The 17,279-nt window shown below is 36.1% G+C and overlaps 1 protein-coding gene across 1 annotated transcript in view; it reads right to left on the bottom strand.

Moving 5' to 3' along the window:
- SLC15A5 (solute carrier family 15 member 5) overlaps nucleotides 1-17,279 on the bottom strand; it is an 88,857-nt gene that overhangs the window by 15,171 nt on the left and 56,407 nt on the right. Inside the window, exon 7 of the mRNA XM_001142606.6 lies at nucleotides 13,113-13,244. Within this exon, the coding sequence (XP_001142606.4) occupies nucleotides 13,113-13,244 (132 nt within the window). The remainder of the gene's footprint in view (nucleotides 1-13,112; nucleotides 13,245-17,279) is intronic.

Raw genomic sequence — 17,279 nt, forward strand, 5'->3', positions numbered from 1 at the left:
CATTGCCCCGTAAGCTCTGGGTCCTGAGAAAGATGCAAAGCATAGGAGTAAATATTGGAAATAAGGATAAAAATTACATGTACCTGAAGATTAATTTTGCTGAAAAAGTAAAAGGGTCAACTGAAATACTCTTATAAATTTACCAAGTTTATTAAATTGGATGCAGATGAAGACATACACATTAATAAACAGTAATAATCTCCCTGTATAACAGTGATCACCTCAGTTAGTTGTAATGAGGGAAAATGAATCAGTTCAAATAGCAAAAAGGAAAAATGTATAAAATGTCTATGATAATTTCAACAAGAAATGATCAGGATTTATATGAAGAAAAAACCTTACTGAACTCAATTTTGAAATATTAAATTTAAAAAGTATGTTATATACTTGGATGGACCACTACCTGTTGCAAAAACTTCAGTTTTTCTAAAATTAACTTACAAGTTTTACTCATTTTATTAAAATAAAAATAGGATTGGGGTCTGGGTGCAGTAGCTCACACCTGTAATCCCAGCACTTTGGGAAGCCAAAGTGGGCTGATCACTTGAGGTCAGGAGTTTGAGACTAGCCTGGCTGGCATGGTGAAACCCCGTCTCTACTAAAAAATACAAAAATTAGCCTGGCGTGGTGGCAGAAGCCTGTAATCCCAGCTAGTTGGGAGGCTGAGTTGTGAGAATTGCTTGAACCCGGGAGGCAGAGGTTGCAGCACTCCAACCTAGGCAACAGAGCGAGACACTGTCTCAAAAAAAAAAAAATTGGAGAAAAAATAATAAAAATGTGAAATTCATCTAGAAGTATAAGCCATGGAGAATATGGTTTTCATAAACAAAAGATAACCAAAAAGATAAGTATGAGTAATAACTGATATAAACTATATATCATAAAATTATTATAATAATTAAAAGGAGAGTGATACTAAGCTAAAATAAAGAGGCAGCTGAAAGGAACAGGACAGAAAGCCCTGAAACTGTCCCAAGATCACCTAAAAATATGTTAAAATATGTAAAACTGATTAGTTTCATTTCACTTACTGTATGGTTGTGAAATATTTAAAGTTTAACCAACTTTTCACAACGTATATTAAATACTGTTGTGAATGTTGGTTATTTGAAGCAAATAAGTATTTTCTTTAATAAAACCAAAATGAAATCCACATGAATAATAAAATTAATCCAAAATGGGAAACCATTAAAATTATACAACCATAGATAGATAAATGCAATGAAATTAATCATAATGAAAAAGGTGGACAGATTTGATTACATATAGCAGCAAAACTTGTATAAAACAAATTTATGAAATAAAATGTTGAGTTAAAACTGGAAAAATACTAGCAATAAATATGACATAAATCACAATATTCTTAAAGTATCATGAGCATATATAAACTGACAAAAGAAGACCAGAAGAAAAATAGGCCAAGAATATGACTAAGCACATCATAAAAGAGAAAAGATAAAAATGCTCTATAAACATTAAACATTTCAATTTTACACTCTAAAAAATACAAATTAAAGTAGCAATGGAATGTAATTTTTTCCAATCAAATAGACAAAGATCAAAATATTATGCTAAGGGCTGAAATTAATATCTTGAGGCAAGTATTATCATTTGACAATGACACATAATTGATGCAGTCTTTTAGAAGTCAATTTTGCTTTAATTCTCAATAGTCTTTAAAATATTTATCCTCACTGAAGGAATAATCCCATTTCCAGGATTCTAGTCTAAGGCGGGAATAAGTTATGTACTTAATGATCATAGAAAAGGATGCTTACCTTAGTAATATTTATAGCATGAAAAATTAGAAATAACCTAAATATTCCATAAGAAGGGAAAGGTGCATATATATACACACACACACACACACACACATATATACACATATATACACATGTATATGCACCTTTCCTCACTTCAGCAATATGTCACTCCATCTCCCACCAAAATCAGAGCTTTATCAGATACTTCAAGTGTATGTGGCATTAAGTGCAATAGCATATTGCTTTTGATTCAAGGCAGATTTCTGTTATCTCTCTTTGGAGAAAGATGCAATATTTCCCCTCTTTACAAACTACTGTTTTATTTTGAATGTAATGGAACTATGAAAATCTTAAAATGTGCCTTTTGGAATCTCTTCAAAAGATAGTTGGAGACAGTGAGGAATTATTTCCCTCAGATTTCACTAAATTTTTTTAAGTTATTTTGTAGTGCTGATGTTCTAGCAAAAGTCCAAAATTGTCGAGACAAAACTGAAATGGATTTTATACTCTGCTTTATCTGAGGCATGCCTTCTACTTCACTATGTGCTTTTTGCTTGGGAGTGAAGAAGGGTGCAATTAAAAAGATGTAACAGTCTGTCTCCAGGGTGGATGTGCTTCTGTACCACAGGAAATAAAACTAGTGTAGTAAAAAGAGCTTTGGAATCTGGAATCCACCATTGCTGTGTGATCTGGACAACTTATGCAACTCTCTGACCTCATTTTCCTCTTATATATGATGGGGCTACAAAAATCTACCTCCAAAGAATTGTTGTGAAGATGTAATGAAATAGTATCTTCTTGAAATGCATATAGCAAGGTCTGCATATAACTGACACTTAATAAATGTTAATTTCTTTCCTTCCTCCTTTCAGTAACCTGATTTAAATGCTTCATTTGAGATTCATAGCTCTCCTACCTGAGTTAATTTTTAAAACACATTAATTTTCATGATACCTGAAGGAAATAATACCTAACCACTGTATTCTAACTTTGACTTTTCTACCAGTTTTTCATATTTATCTAATAAGGACTCAAATTTTTATTACCCTCAATTTATAAACAAGAAACAAAGGCACAGAGCGCTGAACTGTTTGCCTAAAGTCATGGAAAGGGGACAGAATAAATATTTGTTGAGTGACTGGATGAGCTCAGATTGGGCCTCAGATCTGTACATGCTCGATACTTTGCTCTAGATAATAATGGCTGCATCATGACTTTAATGTGCATTTCCAGATCTTGGGAACTGTGGATAAAAATGAAGTCAGGTTGCTGTTTCCAGGAAGGAACACTGTGTCTTTCAAAATTGTAGGGAAATTGCTAGGCATTGTTCACCTGAGCTGCAGAGAGAACAGGCATGGGTGATATTTGGCATAACTAGCTTTCTTATAAGGGTGAGTTCATTCTCTTGAAGAGCATTGGGAGGTAAAAACCCATCAAGATAGTGTGTTCTCATGATGATTTCAATGAATTATCATGGAAATGAGTTTTAGAAGAGAGGTAATGCTTTGTGATAATAGCCCGATAATGCCATTAGCTATGAACTGTAATTGTGATAGCATTAGTCAAATGAATATATCTGATATTAATTTGAGTGTCAAATATTTCTATAAGGTTCTTCTTATTAATTAAACATCAGACTTGATATTATTAATTCAGCATCTAGCAGTGCTTGCACATAGTAGGAAACCAATATGTATTTGCAACTGAATTAATAAATCAGTCTATAAGTGGGGTTATTTAAAATAGTAAAATGTTGAATTTAAATAATTTCATGGATATAACAACACTGATTTTTGCCCAGAATCTGCTTATTTGTACAGTCTGTTCTTCATTTGCAACTCTACTAATAGCGTAGATATAATGATTTCATAATTTTAGAAGAAAGCCTTTCTTTTGCATATTTGGAGGAAAATAAACTTTTACCCCAAATTACTTTAAGAGTAGAGTTTGTGCCTTTCATCCTGTGTCTTGTGCTCTTTAGGCTATTTAAAAATCTATCAGACATCTTTATGACTGCATTGAGCTTCTGAATATCACTGGGCAAATTCATGCTTTAGGTAGTTTGGGATCACTCTTCATGATCACCAACATCAACTGGGGCCTTCAACACCACCAGCGATAATTTTTTTTCTTTTTTTTTTTTTGAGACGGAGTTTTGCTCTTGTTACCCAGGCTCCAGGCTGGAGTGCAGTGGTGCAATCTTGCCTCACTGCAACCTCCGCCTCCAGGATTCAAGCGATTCTTCTGTCTCATCCTCCCAAGTAGCAGGGATTACAGGTGCACGCCACCACTCCCGGCTAATCTTTGTATTTTTAGTAGAGACAGGTTTCACCATGTTGGCCAGGCTGGTCTCGAACTCCTGACCTCAGGTGATCTGCCCACCTCGGCCTCCCAAAGTGCTGGGATTACAGGCGTGAGCCACTGTGCCCGGCCAGCACCAGCGATCTTAACACTTGTCTTCTAAATCATCTTTTCATACCTTCATAATAAGTTTGTAATCCTTGCTCTTCCAACTCCCCATTCTCATCCTATTCCCTTTGCTCTCACAGATGGCTCACTGCATACCTCATTAAAAAACATGGGGGGTGCCACAGGAAGGCTCCAGGATCTTTCCAGTATCAGAACTATGCATCTGTGTGCACCTGTGCCTATCTTCTCCTTTCTCTCTTCTGTTTCAGTTCAGGAAAGAAGTATCCACCTTCCAATAAGAAGTCACACTCTCTGGGTTGTCCCTGACTGAGTCCAACATTCCTTTCCTCAGGGCATTAGCTCCATAAATTCTCTGTTCTTTCTCTTGCATTTTTAACTTCTCCATTTACACCAGGTATTCTTATCAGAAAAATACACTCAAATGTCTCTCAGAAATAAAGTATTAGGTGTGGTGGCTTTTGCTATATTTCCATCTACTGGGGAGACTGAGGTGGGAGGCTCTTTTGAGGCAAGGAGTTTGAGACCAGCTTGGGCAATATAATGAGACCCACATCTCTAAAACAATGCAAAAAAATTAGCCACGCGGTGGTGTGTGCCTACGGTCCTACTCCGGAGACTGAGGCAGGAGGATCCTTTGAGCCCAGGAGTTTAAGGCTGCAGTGAGCTATGATCATGCCACTGCACTCCAGCCTGGATGACAGGGCAAGATCCCATCTCTAAAAAACCCCCCAAAATAAATAAAATGATAAAAAAGTATCTTGAACCCACACTTAAGGTTTTAAATACAAGGTTCCCACTTAAATTTTAATTTCAGAACGAGGAATTATTTTTTAGTATAAGAAGGTGTATGCATTTTTTAGTATAAGGAGGTATGTCCTCAATATTGCATAGGACATTCTTAAAGACCAAAAAGTTATTTGTTTACCTGAAATTCAAATTTAACTATATATCTTGTATTTTTATTCGCTAAATCTGGCAACTCCACCCACATCCCCTTCTAGCCATCATGCTATCTCTTAAATCTTCTTCAGTTTCTTGTTCTTCAAAAGAGTTCTTTAAACATGATGCCTTTTTTTTTTTTTCATGTACTGGACTTCCATCACCCTAATCCAATCTAGTTTTCATTTCACCACTGAAATGGCTCTTATTAAAGGTATCAGTGATCATAGTGTTGCTAAATTTTATGAATACCTTCCATTCTTCATCCTACTTGATTTTATAGTAGCATTTGACACAATTTACCATTCTCTGCTTGAAACCGTCTTCTTTCTTATCTTCAGTAAATATACATATGTGCATATACATATATACATACATATACACACATACATGTGTGTATATATACATATATAGTTCCCTCCTTCCAGCTTTCTGGCTGCTATGTATTTTCTGTGGCAAACTAGTTCCTTTCCATCCAACCTCTAATGTTGGGGCTCCTTTTTCTCCTCATTCTTATACTCACACTATGTAATTTTATTCATTTCCATGGTTTCAAACGTTATTTTTGTGCCATAGAGTTTCATAGTTATATATCTAACGAAGACCTTTTTTTCTGGCCTCCAGATATTTCTATTTGGTTGTCTCACAGGTATGTCAAACAATGTGTTAAAAAGCAAATGGATGGCAACTTTTAAAGTCTATTCTTCTTCCAGCTTTTTCCATTTAGTAAATGGAATCTTTGCCCACCCAGTAGCTCATGGCAGAAACTGGAATGCTTTCCTGACACTACCTCCTCCCTCTTGCATCCTACTGTCTCCTGACTTTCTCAAAACCATTGCTAAGACATTGATTCTACATCTAAAATATAGCTTACATCCATTCACTTCGCTCCATCTGCCTACTTCCTCTCTAGTTCATTACTATTCCAGACTTTCCTGGATTACTTCAATTCTACCTCCTTGTTTCTCCCAAATTATTCTTTCTTCCCTCAAAAATCATACTGGATCCATAATGATCTTCCCAAAACACCAGTAGATCATTGGTGTTTTGAATGTTACCATTCTTATAGCATTCAAGTAAAAGTAAAATCCCTGTATTCAAAGATCTCACGTGATTTTGCCCCTAACTCTCCAATGTGACTTCATGCATTTCCTCCTTTTTTGAATATTTTCAGCTTACTGGCCTTCTCTGGGTTCCTCTTATGCACCTATCAATTCTTTATTTGTGGGCCTTGATATATGTGCTCTCTACCAGAAAAACCTCTTCCTAGGCTTACCAAGCTAAATTGCACTCATCTTTCTAGTTTCAGCTTCAATACCATTTCCAGGTACTCCTAGTATGCGTGTGCATGTGTCTCTAACTCCACCTAGACTTATAAATTTGCCATGCATAGGAGGCTTCATTAATTACAGGGGTCCGTGAGGCCAAGAAGAATCTCAGAGCACTTTCTAATTTCTTCTTCTCCCAATCTCCACCTGGAATTGAAGTTGAACAGGACAACTGAACTCTGCAAATATGGAATCTATTCTTTTCTGGAGAATTAAGTGCCATACCAAAACATCATATCTATAATACATCTAGTCCACCTGGAAGATGTTGAGGTCCCACTCAAATTAAGATAACAACAAAATCATTATTTTTTGTGCACCTACATTTAGCTGGTGATTTTTATCTATTTCTTCTAGTCCTCATAAAAAGCTTGAAAGGTAAGTTACTAGTGAAGACTAGAAAGAGAAACAGCCTCCATTTTAGAGAAGGATAAACTGGGACTCAGTATGGTTAAGTAGTGAGCTCAAGACCTAGGAGCTCATTGAGAGCTGAGTTGAATTGAATTCAGGTTCATCTGACTCAAATGTCTGCCTTTTCTACCTCTCGTGAGCCAATAGCAATGGACTGTTGCTTTCCACAGTCTAAAGCTGGCTCTTTCCTGATGCTATTATAAACTCAAAGTCCTCTGTGCAGCATCAGGGGTTTCTGTGGAGTAAAAGGTTAATGATATAGAACAAATTGTATCTGAAATACATAAAACCATTGTATGAGGGGGGCTTTGCATCTAATTCTGACTGAGGACCATGAGCAGGGTTTGCCTATGGGAGTTATTGGGGCCCTGCTGACTTAGCCACAGGAACAAAGGCACTAAACCAGTTGACAAGTAGAGTGTGGGCCTGGCTAAGGGTGAATTATGGCAGTAGGCCACATATTTTCCCCTCTGAATCTGAAAATCTCTAAACCCAAATCCCATATGAAGTTGGACCCGAGGCATAGATCTGAATTTGAAGAAGTGTATCTCTTAGATAATAGGTATGAGCCCATGAAATGCAGTTGGAATACTTTTCCAGATGCATAAATATTTTCTTCAAGTTTACTGCAACTGCAAATTCCTATTTCAAGAGTGACTCAGTCATTCGTGCCAACATAACTGTCAGTGGCCTCAAAAATCATAGATATTTAAATGAGTCTTTTAGGAGATCTCATTTTTAATTTAAGAGAATCTTGATGGAAATTAAACAGCTACATTCTTTGCCCCTTTCCTGAATTTTGAGGAGAAGGAACTTGTAGGGACAAGAAGATATACCACTTGACTTCTTGATTCTGCCCAATTATCCCTTTTTTTCTTAAATATTTTGCTTCGGATCTTTCAATCGCCTGCATGTCCATAACTAAGATGTCATTTTTTACTGAATTCTGTTTTGTTATTTTTATGAAAAGGTTTAAGTTCGAATTCATGAGTGTGAGGAAATTGATCTTGTTGCTAATGGGATAGAGTCAAAATAAGCAGTCTGACTGACTTCTTCATTCCCTTATATTAGCATTGCTACTTTTAGATAAACTATTCCTGAAATGATTAGTGTAGGAGGATGAGTTTAGTCTTGTATCTTCTCCTTTAAAGCACTCAGAGTTAGAGATCCCAGAAGGATCAGTTTTCTCACTTGTACTGAAAATGTCACTCTAACAGTTATCTGTCTGCACAGTCAAGTTTTGAGAAATCTTTTGAATTTACCGCATTCACACCATTCTCCATTATGGTGCTAAAAATGACTAATGCAGCTTGGAGACTGGAAGACTGTGATAGCTGATCTTCTTTTCCAATCGGGTATACTAACACTCTCACACACTCACATGCACACATGCTCAGCTGACATGAATCCTTAAAGGTTGAAAATATCCTATATACTAAATGAAATGCTGAAGGATGTAGGGTGCCTAAATGTATAATTATAGTGTTTGTTTCATTATGGTCACTTCTGTCAAAAAAATTTGTCTGATTGTTTGAGTGGCCTGATCTTGTTTTTGGCCAAATGAACCATTATAATGTATGACAATTTTATATTTAAAAATAATCTCTGGCATAGAAAATTTTCAAATATCTTATTTAGTTTTATTCTCTCATCCTGTCTGAGAAAAGTGAAGTACAATTTCCTTTTTTTATTAAGAAAAACCAGTTTTAGAGGGATACTGACCTACCCAAAGCCATGCTTATGGTCACTCTCTTTTAGGGCCTTTATTTATTATACCAGTATAGGATTACTATAACCAAATAATCTAAATGAACCTCATTTCTTTCATTGAGGAATACTATTCTGATGGCTAAAGGGATTGTCACAAAGAGACTTATCCTATTTCCAGAAAAACATATGAAAAGTCTCTTGTGATGTCATTTAGTGAATGATGAAGAAGTATGTGGGCTGAATGATAGTAATTAGGTGAATTGGGAACTGATTATATCCAAAAGGAGAGGATTAATGGGTTGTCATTAACTTGAAATGAGGTCTGGGAATTTTCTATAAGACTCTTTTTTGGTCCTGTCCAATTCAAAAATTTTATCAATTACCTGGAAGAAGTCTAGGAACTTGCTTACCAAATTTGCAGATGACACAAAGCAAGTAAAGAAGTAAAGATTAGTAATTCCCTGGATGACACAGAATCAATTTTCAAAAATGTCTATTACTTAGGATGATGGGTTGACATTTATTAAAGATAAAAATAAAGTGCTGCATCTAATTAGAAAAAAGAACTGTAAGGAGTAGAACTGAGCTGAAAGCAACTCCTGAAAATTAAAAAAAGTTTCAAATTTTAATTGACCATAAGCAGGATGCAACTGTGAGAAAGTCAGCAAAATCTCTGTTGGCATTCAGAGAGAGAGTCCAGGTTGATAAAAGTAACATACTTATCCTGATTGTACCCATTTTGTACCCATATTATGTTTGATTTTGGAAGCCATATTTTAAGAAAGATACTGACAAGTTGCTGTTTGTTTAATGGATGGAGGGGCCTTGATAGAGAAAAATCAAGGAATCATGCAATATGAAAAGACTGGGGGAGTTTGTCTATAAAATAGAAGGGGTCATGACTGCCATCTTTATTGAACACTTACTATGCATATTAATTGCTTAATCTTCAGAACAACATAATATATAATTTATTATCATTACTGAAATAGAAACTGAGAACACATAGCTAGACTACCTGGATTCAAATTCAGGTGGTCTGACTCCAGAACCTATTCTCTTAACCCCTATACCATATTATTTCTCCAAGTATTTATCAAATGTTTGAAGAGCTGCTATGTGAATGGAGAACTGGACTTACTCTGTAGAACGTAGTGATCAATAGATGGGCACACTCAGGTTATATCTCAAAGTAGAGAATTTTTCTGAGCACTAGATTATGCTACTACATCTTCTATTTTTGGTACTATGTTAGACTAGTTGAGATCTAAGGCAACATTCAACTCTATGATTGTGATTTATTGGGATTACAATTTGATATAACACAGTATTATTATAAACCAGAAAGAATACACTTAAAATAAGATGTAGCTTAAATTGATGAGTGGTAATTTAAATGGTGTTCTCTTGAGCACAGTTTGGAAAGTGCCCCACCCCACAACCCATCTTGCTAAGATGTCCTCACCATGTGTCCTTGGTAAATTTCCTTTCATGGGCACCAAATTGTGCCAGAATTATATAAACTTTTGTTTCTCTACCTTTGTACTGTATCTAGAATATTATCAATATTATACAGACCTCTATCCAAGGAGGTTATATTGCAAAAGTAACAAATGTCTTTAAACACCCTTACATCTCGGGATTTCTACAAGTTGCTTGGTGTATTGAAATCAATGTTGGAACTGGTTTCAGAATGCTGAGAGGATTAGATCTCTGTCAGCTACCAGTTGTGATGACTAGAGAACTTGACTTTATTTTTTCTGCCCTAATCGTTACATTTAAAAAATTAGAATAATAATGTAAGGTTGTTGTAATAAATGCAATAATGCATGTAAAAGCTCCTACTATACTATACAGATTCCCAATAAAAATTTAGATTTTCAGTGAAATGCTTTTGTAGGAATAGTTGTGTGATTAAAAAATTTGCCTGGACTGATTCCTGGGAGGTAATCTAAATCCTTTCAACTTCTTGAGTGGTTGGAATGTCTGTTATTTATGGTGGGACCCTCAGTCCCCACCTGATAGTTTATGCTAATGAGGCAACTCAGAATGGAGAGGGCCCATAGATAATTTATGCTAATCAGATGACCCGGAATGGAGAGTGGGCAGCCAGGAAGACCAACCACATGATCAGACTTGGAGCTTTGAGCCACATATACCAGCCCAACTTCTGGGGAGCAGAAGGAGGGTGGAGACTGAGCTCACAATGATTCAATCAATGGTGCCTATGTGGTAAAGTCTCAACAGAAACACTGGGCACTGAAGCTTAGGTGAGCTCACCTGGTTGGCATTATTCTTATATTGATGTGGTTAGCGCATACCTGGGGATGAAGGAAGATCCACTTTTGGAACCCTCCCAGACCTTTTTCCATGTGCCTCTTCTGATTTGTATTCTTCTGCCATAATAAACAGTAATTATAAGTATTGTACTTTTCTAAGTTCTGTGAATTTTTCTAGCAAATTATCATACCTGAGGGAGTCTGTGGGGATCCCCACATTTATAGGCAGCTTGTCAGAGGTGATGACAGCCCTAGGAATCTCCAAACTTGAGGCTAGTATCTACAGTGAGGGTAGTCTTGGCCAGGTGCGGTGGCTCACGCCTGTAATCCCAGCACTTTGGGAGGCCGAGGTGGGCAGATCACGAGGTCAAGAGATTGAGACCATCCTGGCCAATATGGTGAAATCTCATCTCTACTAAAAATACAAAAATTAGCTGGGTGTGGTGGTGTGCACCTGTAGTCCCAGCTACGCGGGAGGCTGAGGCAGGAGAATTGCTTGAATGTGGGAGGCGGAGGTTGCAGTGGGCTGAGATCGTGCCACTGCACTCCAGCCTGGGTGACAGAGTGAGACTCTTTCTCAAAAAAAAAAAAAGTGAGGATAGTCTTGGGGAGAACTTAGCCAAGATTGTTTGGTCTAACTCTGGGTAGGTTGCTTAAGCATGCATATGAAACATTTAGATTTATATAAAAGATAAACTGGTAGTAATATTTGACTTTGCAGTTCTTCATGTATATGTCAAATGTGATTTGATTCTAGAAATTTTGTTTTAGTAAATTTTTGGAAATATCTTCACTGAGTAATGTAAAGAAAGGAAACATGTTCAACATTGAAAATGTTTCAGGTGTGGATATAGGTAAGACTTCTCAAGGTTATCTTACAAAACCTTAATGCCAGTGCTTTGTCTCTAGCTTATGTATGAAGAATCTGAGCACTAGAGAAGTCGGCAACTTGCTGCCGTTCACACAGTTAGCTATCACAGTTTGAATTTGAGTTCTTTGAGAACTGGACCATATCTCACACAATTCCATGTAGCACACGGCCCGGTACACAGTAAATATTCAACACACACTTCAGCTTAATTTTCTCAGATAAGTAAGGAAAGGGCAGAGTTTGACCTTGTCAGTCGTCAGTCAAGGATTAGTAGGTTTCTTCCCAAGAACTCTGCTGCTCTATCTATCATTGGCTTTTTCACTTTTAATTTCATTGCTTCCTTGTACCCCTGGAAATTTCCTGAGGGCTTGCAAGTGTTTATTTTGCTTGCCATGGTATCACCAGTGCCCAGTATGGTGCCTGGAACAGAATGGGTCCTTGATAAATATTTTTTGAATGGAGGTTTAGTGTTAAAAGGAGTGTCTCATTCATATAAGTTGATTTTTTCCCATAGTTTGAAAGCAGGTAAATTAAATTTGTCTGTTATAAGAGAATATAAACTAACACTTTCTTTACATCATTTTTAGTGCACGACAATAAGTATTTTTGAAAGTAGAGAATACACTTGTGATCATTTCCATAAAATAAGCAAAAGTACATTAAAATTAAAGATATATCGACATTTTAGAACAAAATTTCAAAAGTCCAGATTTAAAATACAGCCAAAGTCATATCACTGTGATGACTTATCATTATTGTCATCCTGTCTGGCTGTTGTTTTTACCAACATGTGCAACCAAAGAATAGTTCTTTAAAATTTGCTTTAGTCTAATATTTGCTTTAGTAGGTACTTTAATATTTCAAACAATATTTGAATTTTTCAGATTAGTTGTTTCTCCTGACCAAAATCTCTACTGGGAAAATTTTAAAATATCATTTATTATTCACAATTCACAATTTCTCTTGGATTGCATAGACAAGAATTGTGGCAAATCATGAGAAAAAAAGATCATTCAGGTACCCTATCCCCTATATTTACACAGGTCTTACTTTTTCTGAGGACTGTCTATGCCAGCTGTGAGGCATTATTGCATATGGTCTCACTGAAAGATCTAATAAGAATATAATGACCAGTTTGTTTTAAAATACACTAAGGACAGCATGACATTCTGTAATTACCTCCTCCTATCAAAAGAAAAACAATTCCCAGAAATTAATTAATACAGCAAGAGTGTATTTCCTATCTTAATTCTATCTTAATTGCAAAAGTGGATCAATTAAAAAAAGACTGCACTGACAAAGCCCCTTTCTTAAGGTTTGGTCTCCCCATTCCCTAGTCATCAACTCAATGTATATAAGCATGCCACGAACCTATTTTTACCTTCTGAGATGAGATATACCAACTTCACCAGCAGTGCCCCTGTGAAACAGCCAAATCCATTGAACAGTGTCAGAAAATTCATGGAGGTTCCTCTGACGTTGCTTGGAACAAATCTGTATGATATTACAGAGACTGAGAGAAAAAGAGAGGTCAGAATTTAGAACTTTCTCCTGAAAATGCTTTCATAGAGACTGTTCAAATTGATGTTGATCATGTATCAAAGAAAATTTACTGATACAGTAAAAATTTGGGTTGGACTTTGTTAAGGTTACTATAGTAAGATATACTGTGTTACAATTTACAGATGTCTTCAAGGAATAAAATATGACAAAAATATACCTTGACCCAGCTACAAGGAGAATTTGATTACTTAGTAGTTGAGTGTCCTAATGTATTCACCCTAATTTCACTCCAAATTGAATATTTCTGATAAATTTTGGATAGAGGTGTGGCCTCTATTAGATAATATCATGACAATCTGTCAATTCTGTGATTCTGTGTAATTCATTAGGTTCCTTATAGAAAACTTGTATTGTATAAAATTTGCATCAAGGTTAAGAGCATGAGCTCTGGAGTTAGACAAGATAGTATTAAAATACCATGTCAGCCATCTACTATCTCTGTGATTTTAGGTAGGTGACTTAAACTTTCCAGCCTCAATGTCCTCCTCTATGAAATGGGAATAATATCATTATTCACTTGCAGAGGTGCTGGGACAGTTACCTGCAATACTACATGTAAAGTGCTTAGTACAATGCTGACTCGTAGGTCCTGGGTCCTGAATAAGGGTTAGGTATTTTTGACAGTATTAATCTTATCAAATTGAGTAGTTCCTACTTGTGCAGGCACTGTACAAAGCCCTTAATATGCATTATCTCATTTCAGGAGAGGTGCTGAGAGAGAGAGAGAGACAATAGCTTAAGCATTGGTTCTCCAAAGTGGTTATCTTTCCTTCCCAAGTCATTTTTTGGATGCCAGTAATGATAGTAACAAGAGGTTAAAAAAACCACGAAAAAAAATTTTTTTAATTTTCAATTAAAAATAACTTTCTTTTGGAATCAGAAATAGATGAAAATAAGTATATGAGATTTTGTACATGCCATATAAACATAATATTTTAAAATGCATGACAATCTTAGGGATATGTGTTAAAATATTTGATGCTTATTATAATATGATATTTGGGATTGCTTCAAAATTATACAACCAGAAGGAAAAAAGATGTGAATGAGAGTAGAAATGAAACAAGTTTTGGCTATGAGTTGAAAATTATTGATGCTAGAAGATGGATACAGGGGAGTTTATTATACTAATCTCTATTATATATGTGTGCCAAAAAAAATTGTAAGGAAATACACTAAATAATATTAACAGTCTTAGCTTTGAGTGGTTGAATTACTGGATTTCTAATATTCCTCTTACTCTTTTGTGCTTTGCGAATCTTTCCACAACGAAATCATAAGTAAATATTACAGCTCATTTTAAAAAGAAAAGTGATGATAGAAAACAGATATGCAGTCATGCATGGCTTAATGATGGAGATATGTCCAGAGAAATGTGTCATTAGGTGATTTTGCCATTGTGCAAACATGATCGAGTATACGTACACAAACCTATATGGTCTAGCCTACTACACACCTAGGCTATATGGGTAGCCTATCACTCCTAGGCAACGAATCTGTACAGCGTGTGACTGTACTGAATACTGTTGGCAATTAGAGCACAGTGGTAAGTATTTGTGAAGCTGAACATATCTAAACACAGAAATAGTACAGTAAAATATGATACTATAATCTTATGAAACCGCCGTCATATACGTGATCCATCATTGATCAAAATGTTGTTACGTGTTGCATGACTGTACTGTAAACACTAAACATTTAGTTTCCTTCTCTATGAGAAGTAAGAGATCTTATTATCTCCTCCTGCTCCTCTCGGGAATATTTACCCCTGGTTTTTTGTTTGCTTGTTTGTTTGTTTTTAATAGTTTGCTGCAGCAAAACTCCGCATTTACCAGAACTTTTCCATGATCTTACTAACACATGATGTAAATGTATTAATGCTCCTTCCTTAATGTAAAATTTCTGTTTTACTTTCGGTGTGTCCTGCACATGTCTTGATTTATTTATCCCATAAAGATTTAAAGGAATCCCATTTTGCGCTTCAGGAAAGTACTCAGTGCTGGAACTGAGAGGTGGGAAAAGACATCAGTTTATCTTTCCTGGACTTTAAATTCTGGAGCAGAAACAGCACATTATTTAATACAAAGGGCAGTGCTAAATGTGCACTTTTCCCACAAACGCTGATTGGAGATGAAGATAATAATGGTGATATGTAAAATACTGTGGAGAAGGGCTTCAAATATTGGTGGCACGGTAACACAGCTCTTTGTGTAGTACCAATCACCAGCAGAAACCTTGGAGTATTTTCAGAAAGGTCCAAATGGGAATATGAGAGGAAGCCTGAATAGGCTTTGGGAATAAATGATTCACAGTTATAAAAAGGATTTGGCTTATAAACTTTCCTTTCCATAAGTACAAGGAGACAAGCAATGAGCAGAAAGAGTAAGTAGGCCTATTTCTTTCACTAAGAAAAAGCAGAACATACAAGCCCATTATTACTCTGCTAGTTAATTATTAATCCTATGCTTTTCTCCTGCTAGAACTTCTGGTACGGTATATAATTCATGAACACACTTTGCCAGCTCTCTGCCTGCTGGTTAATCTCTCTTTGGTGTCATTTTAGTCGTTTTTGAAAACCTCCAGTTCCCTTTTATAGGACTTAGCTTTTCAAGTCCTCGAATCTTCATTTTTAGGCATCTACTTGCATGTTCTGATCTTTTGAAACTTTAGTGATCATCAATTTGATTTTTTTTTAGGTTCCGAGATATTTCTTTTAGCCCATTACAAGGTAGATAATATCAATAAGTCTGTCACTATCGTAAAGTTCCCGTTTTTCTATGAAGACACAATAAAAAATATTCAATGGATACGTGAGAGCTGGTCTTCTTGCCAATGAGCGCTAAAAATGTGCCTCCAGGTAGTAGCTGGTTAGTGCTTGCAAAGATGCCACATCACAGCATATGAGGAATCTTCAAAATATAGGGCCATAACCACCTTCCTAAGGCACCTGGTACTGGGGACTTATTGCTGGAAATTTTTTTCACTCTAGTTGTTCTTAAACAGTTAAAATGTGTTTATTGTGTTTGGTGAAAAGTTATTTTGAACATGTGGAGAAGAAGTACCACAGTCCCAGAAAATGGAACTTTATCCTGTTGCCATTTTTAGACCATTATATCTCCCTTAACCCTAAAAAAGCTTCAGCTTTGAAGCTCATGTTATCAGACTATATCATCTACTTCCCTTTCATGCTGTCATCTGCCAATCTATAGGACATTTTCCTCTTTTTCTCAGAGTTGTCAGTTCCTCTCTCATTGTCACACTCTCTGGTACTACTTCTGCCTTAATACTTGGCAATTTTACTATACATATAGATCATCCTTCCCACCTTGCATCCTTTCAATCTTGGTTGTCCAGTTCCTTGACCTCCAATGTCCTTGATCTCCAATCTACCTCAGCTTCCACTCCACTCACACCCAAGGTCATGGCCTATGCCTTGTACCTCAGACCAGTGGTTGGCCAGCTATGGTCCGGTAATTTTCAGTTTGCCACCTATTTTAATAAAGTTTTATTGGAACACAGCCACGCTCATTTATTATATGTTGTCTATGGCTGCATTCATACCACAATGACATAGTTGAGTAATTGTAACAGAGACTGGCCTGCAAAACCATGTCTTGGATCGATAACTCTACCCACTCCATAATCACAATTTTGTGCACCCTTCTCTGATTAGAGCCTTCTATCTTCCCAACTTACTCTCTACTATTCAACCACAGAGATGCTATAAGCTATAATGGCAGAAATTTTTGTCTTATTTTTTTTAACTGATGTGTCTAAAGCTTCGAGAGCAGTATTAGGCACATTGTAGACACCCACACAGTATTTTTTGAATAAACAAACATAGGGTATGAGACAGCTGAGGTGTACGCTGCTACAATTAAAACATAATTTGAAAAGTTTCCTACTGCTTTTTTTTTTCTAGCTCATCTCCAATGTATAACATGTCTTAGTAGGGTAGACTATGTCTACTGTCATTTATGGAGTG

Source organism: Pan troglodytes, chromosome 10, assembly GCF_028858775.2.
Source record: "Pan troglodytes isolate AG18354 chromosome 10, NHGRI_mPanTro3-v2.0_pri, whole genome shotgun sequence".
Classification (NCBI taxonomy): Eukaryota; Metazoa; Chordata; class Mammalia; order Primates; family Hominidae; genus Pan; species Pan troglodytes.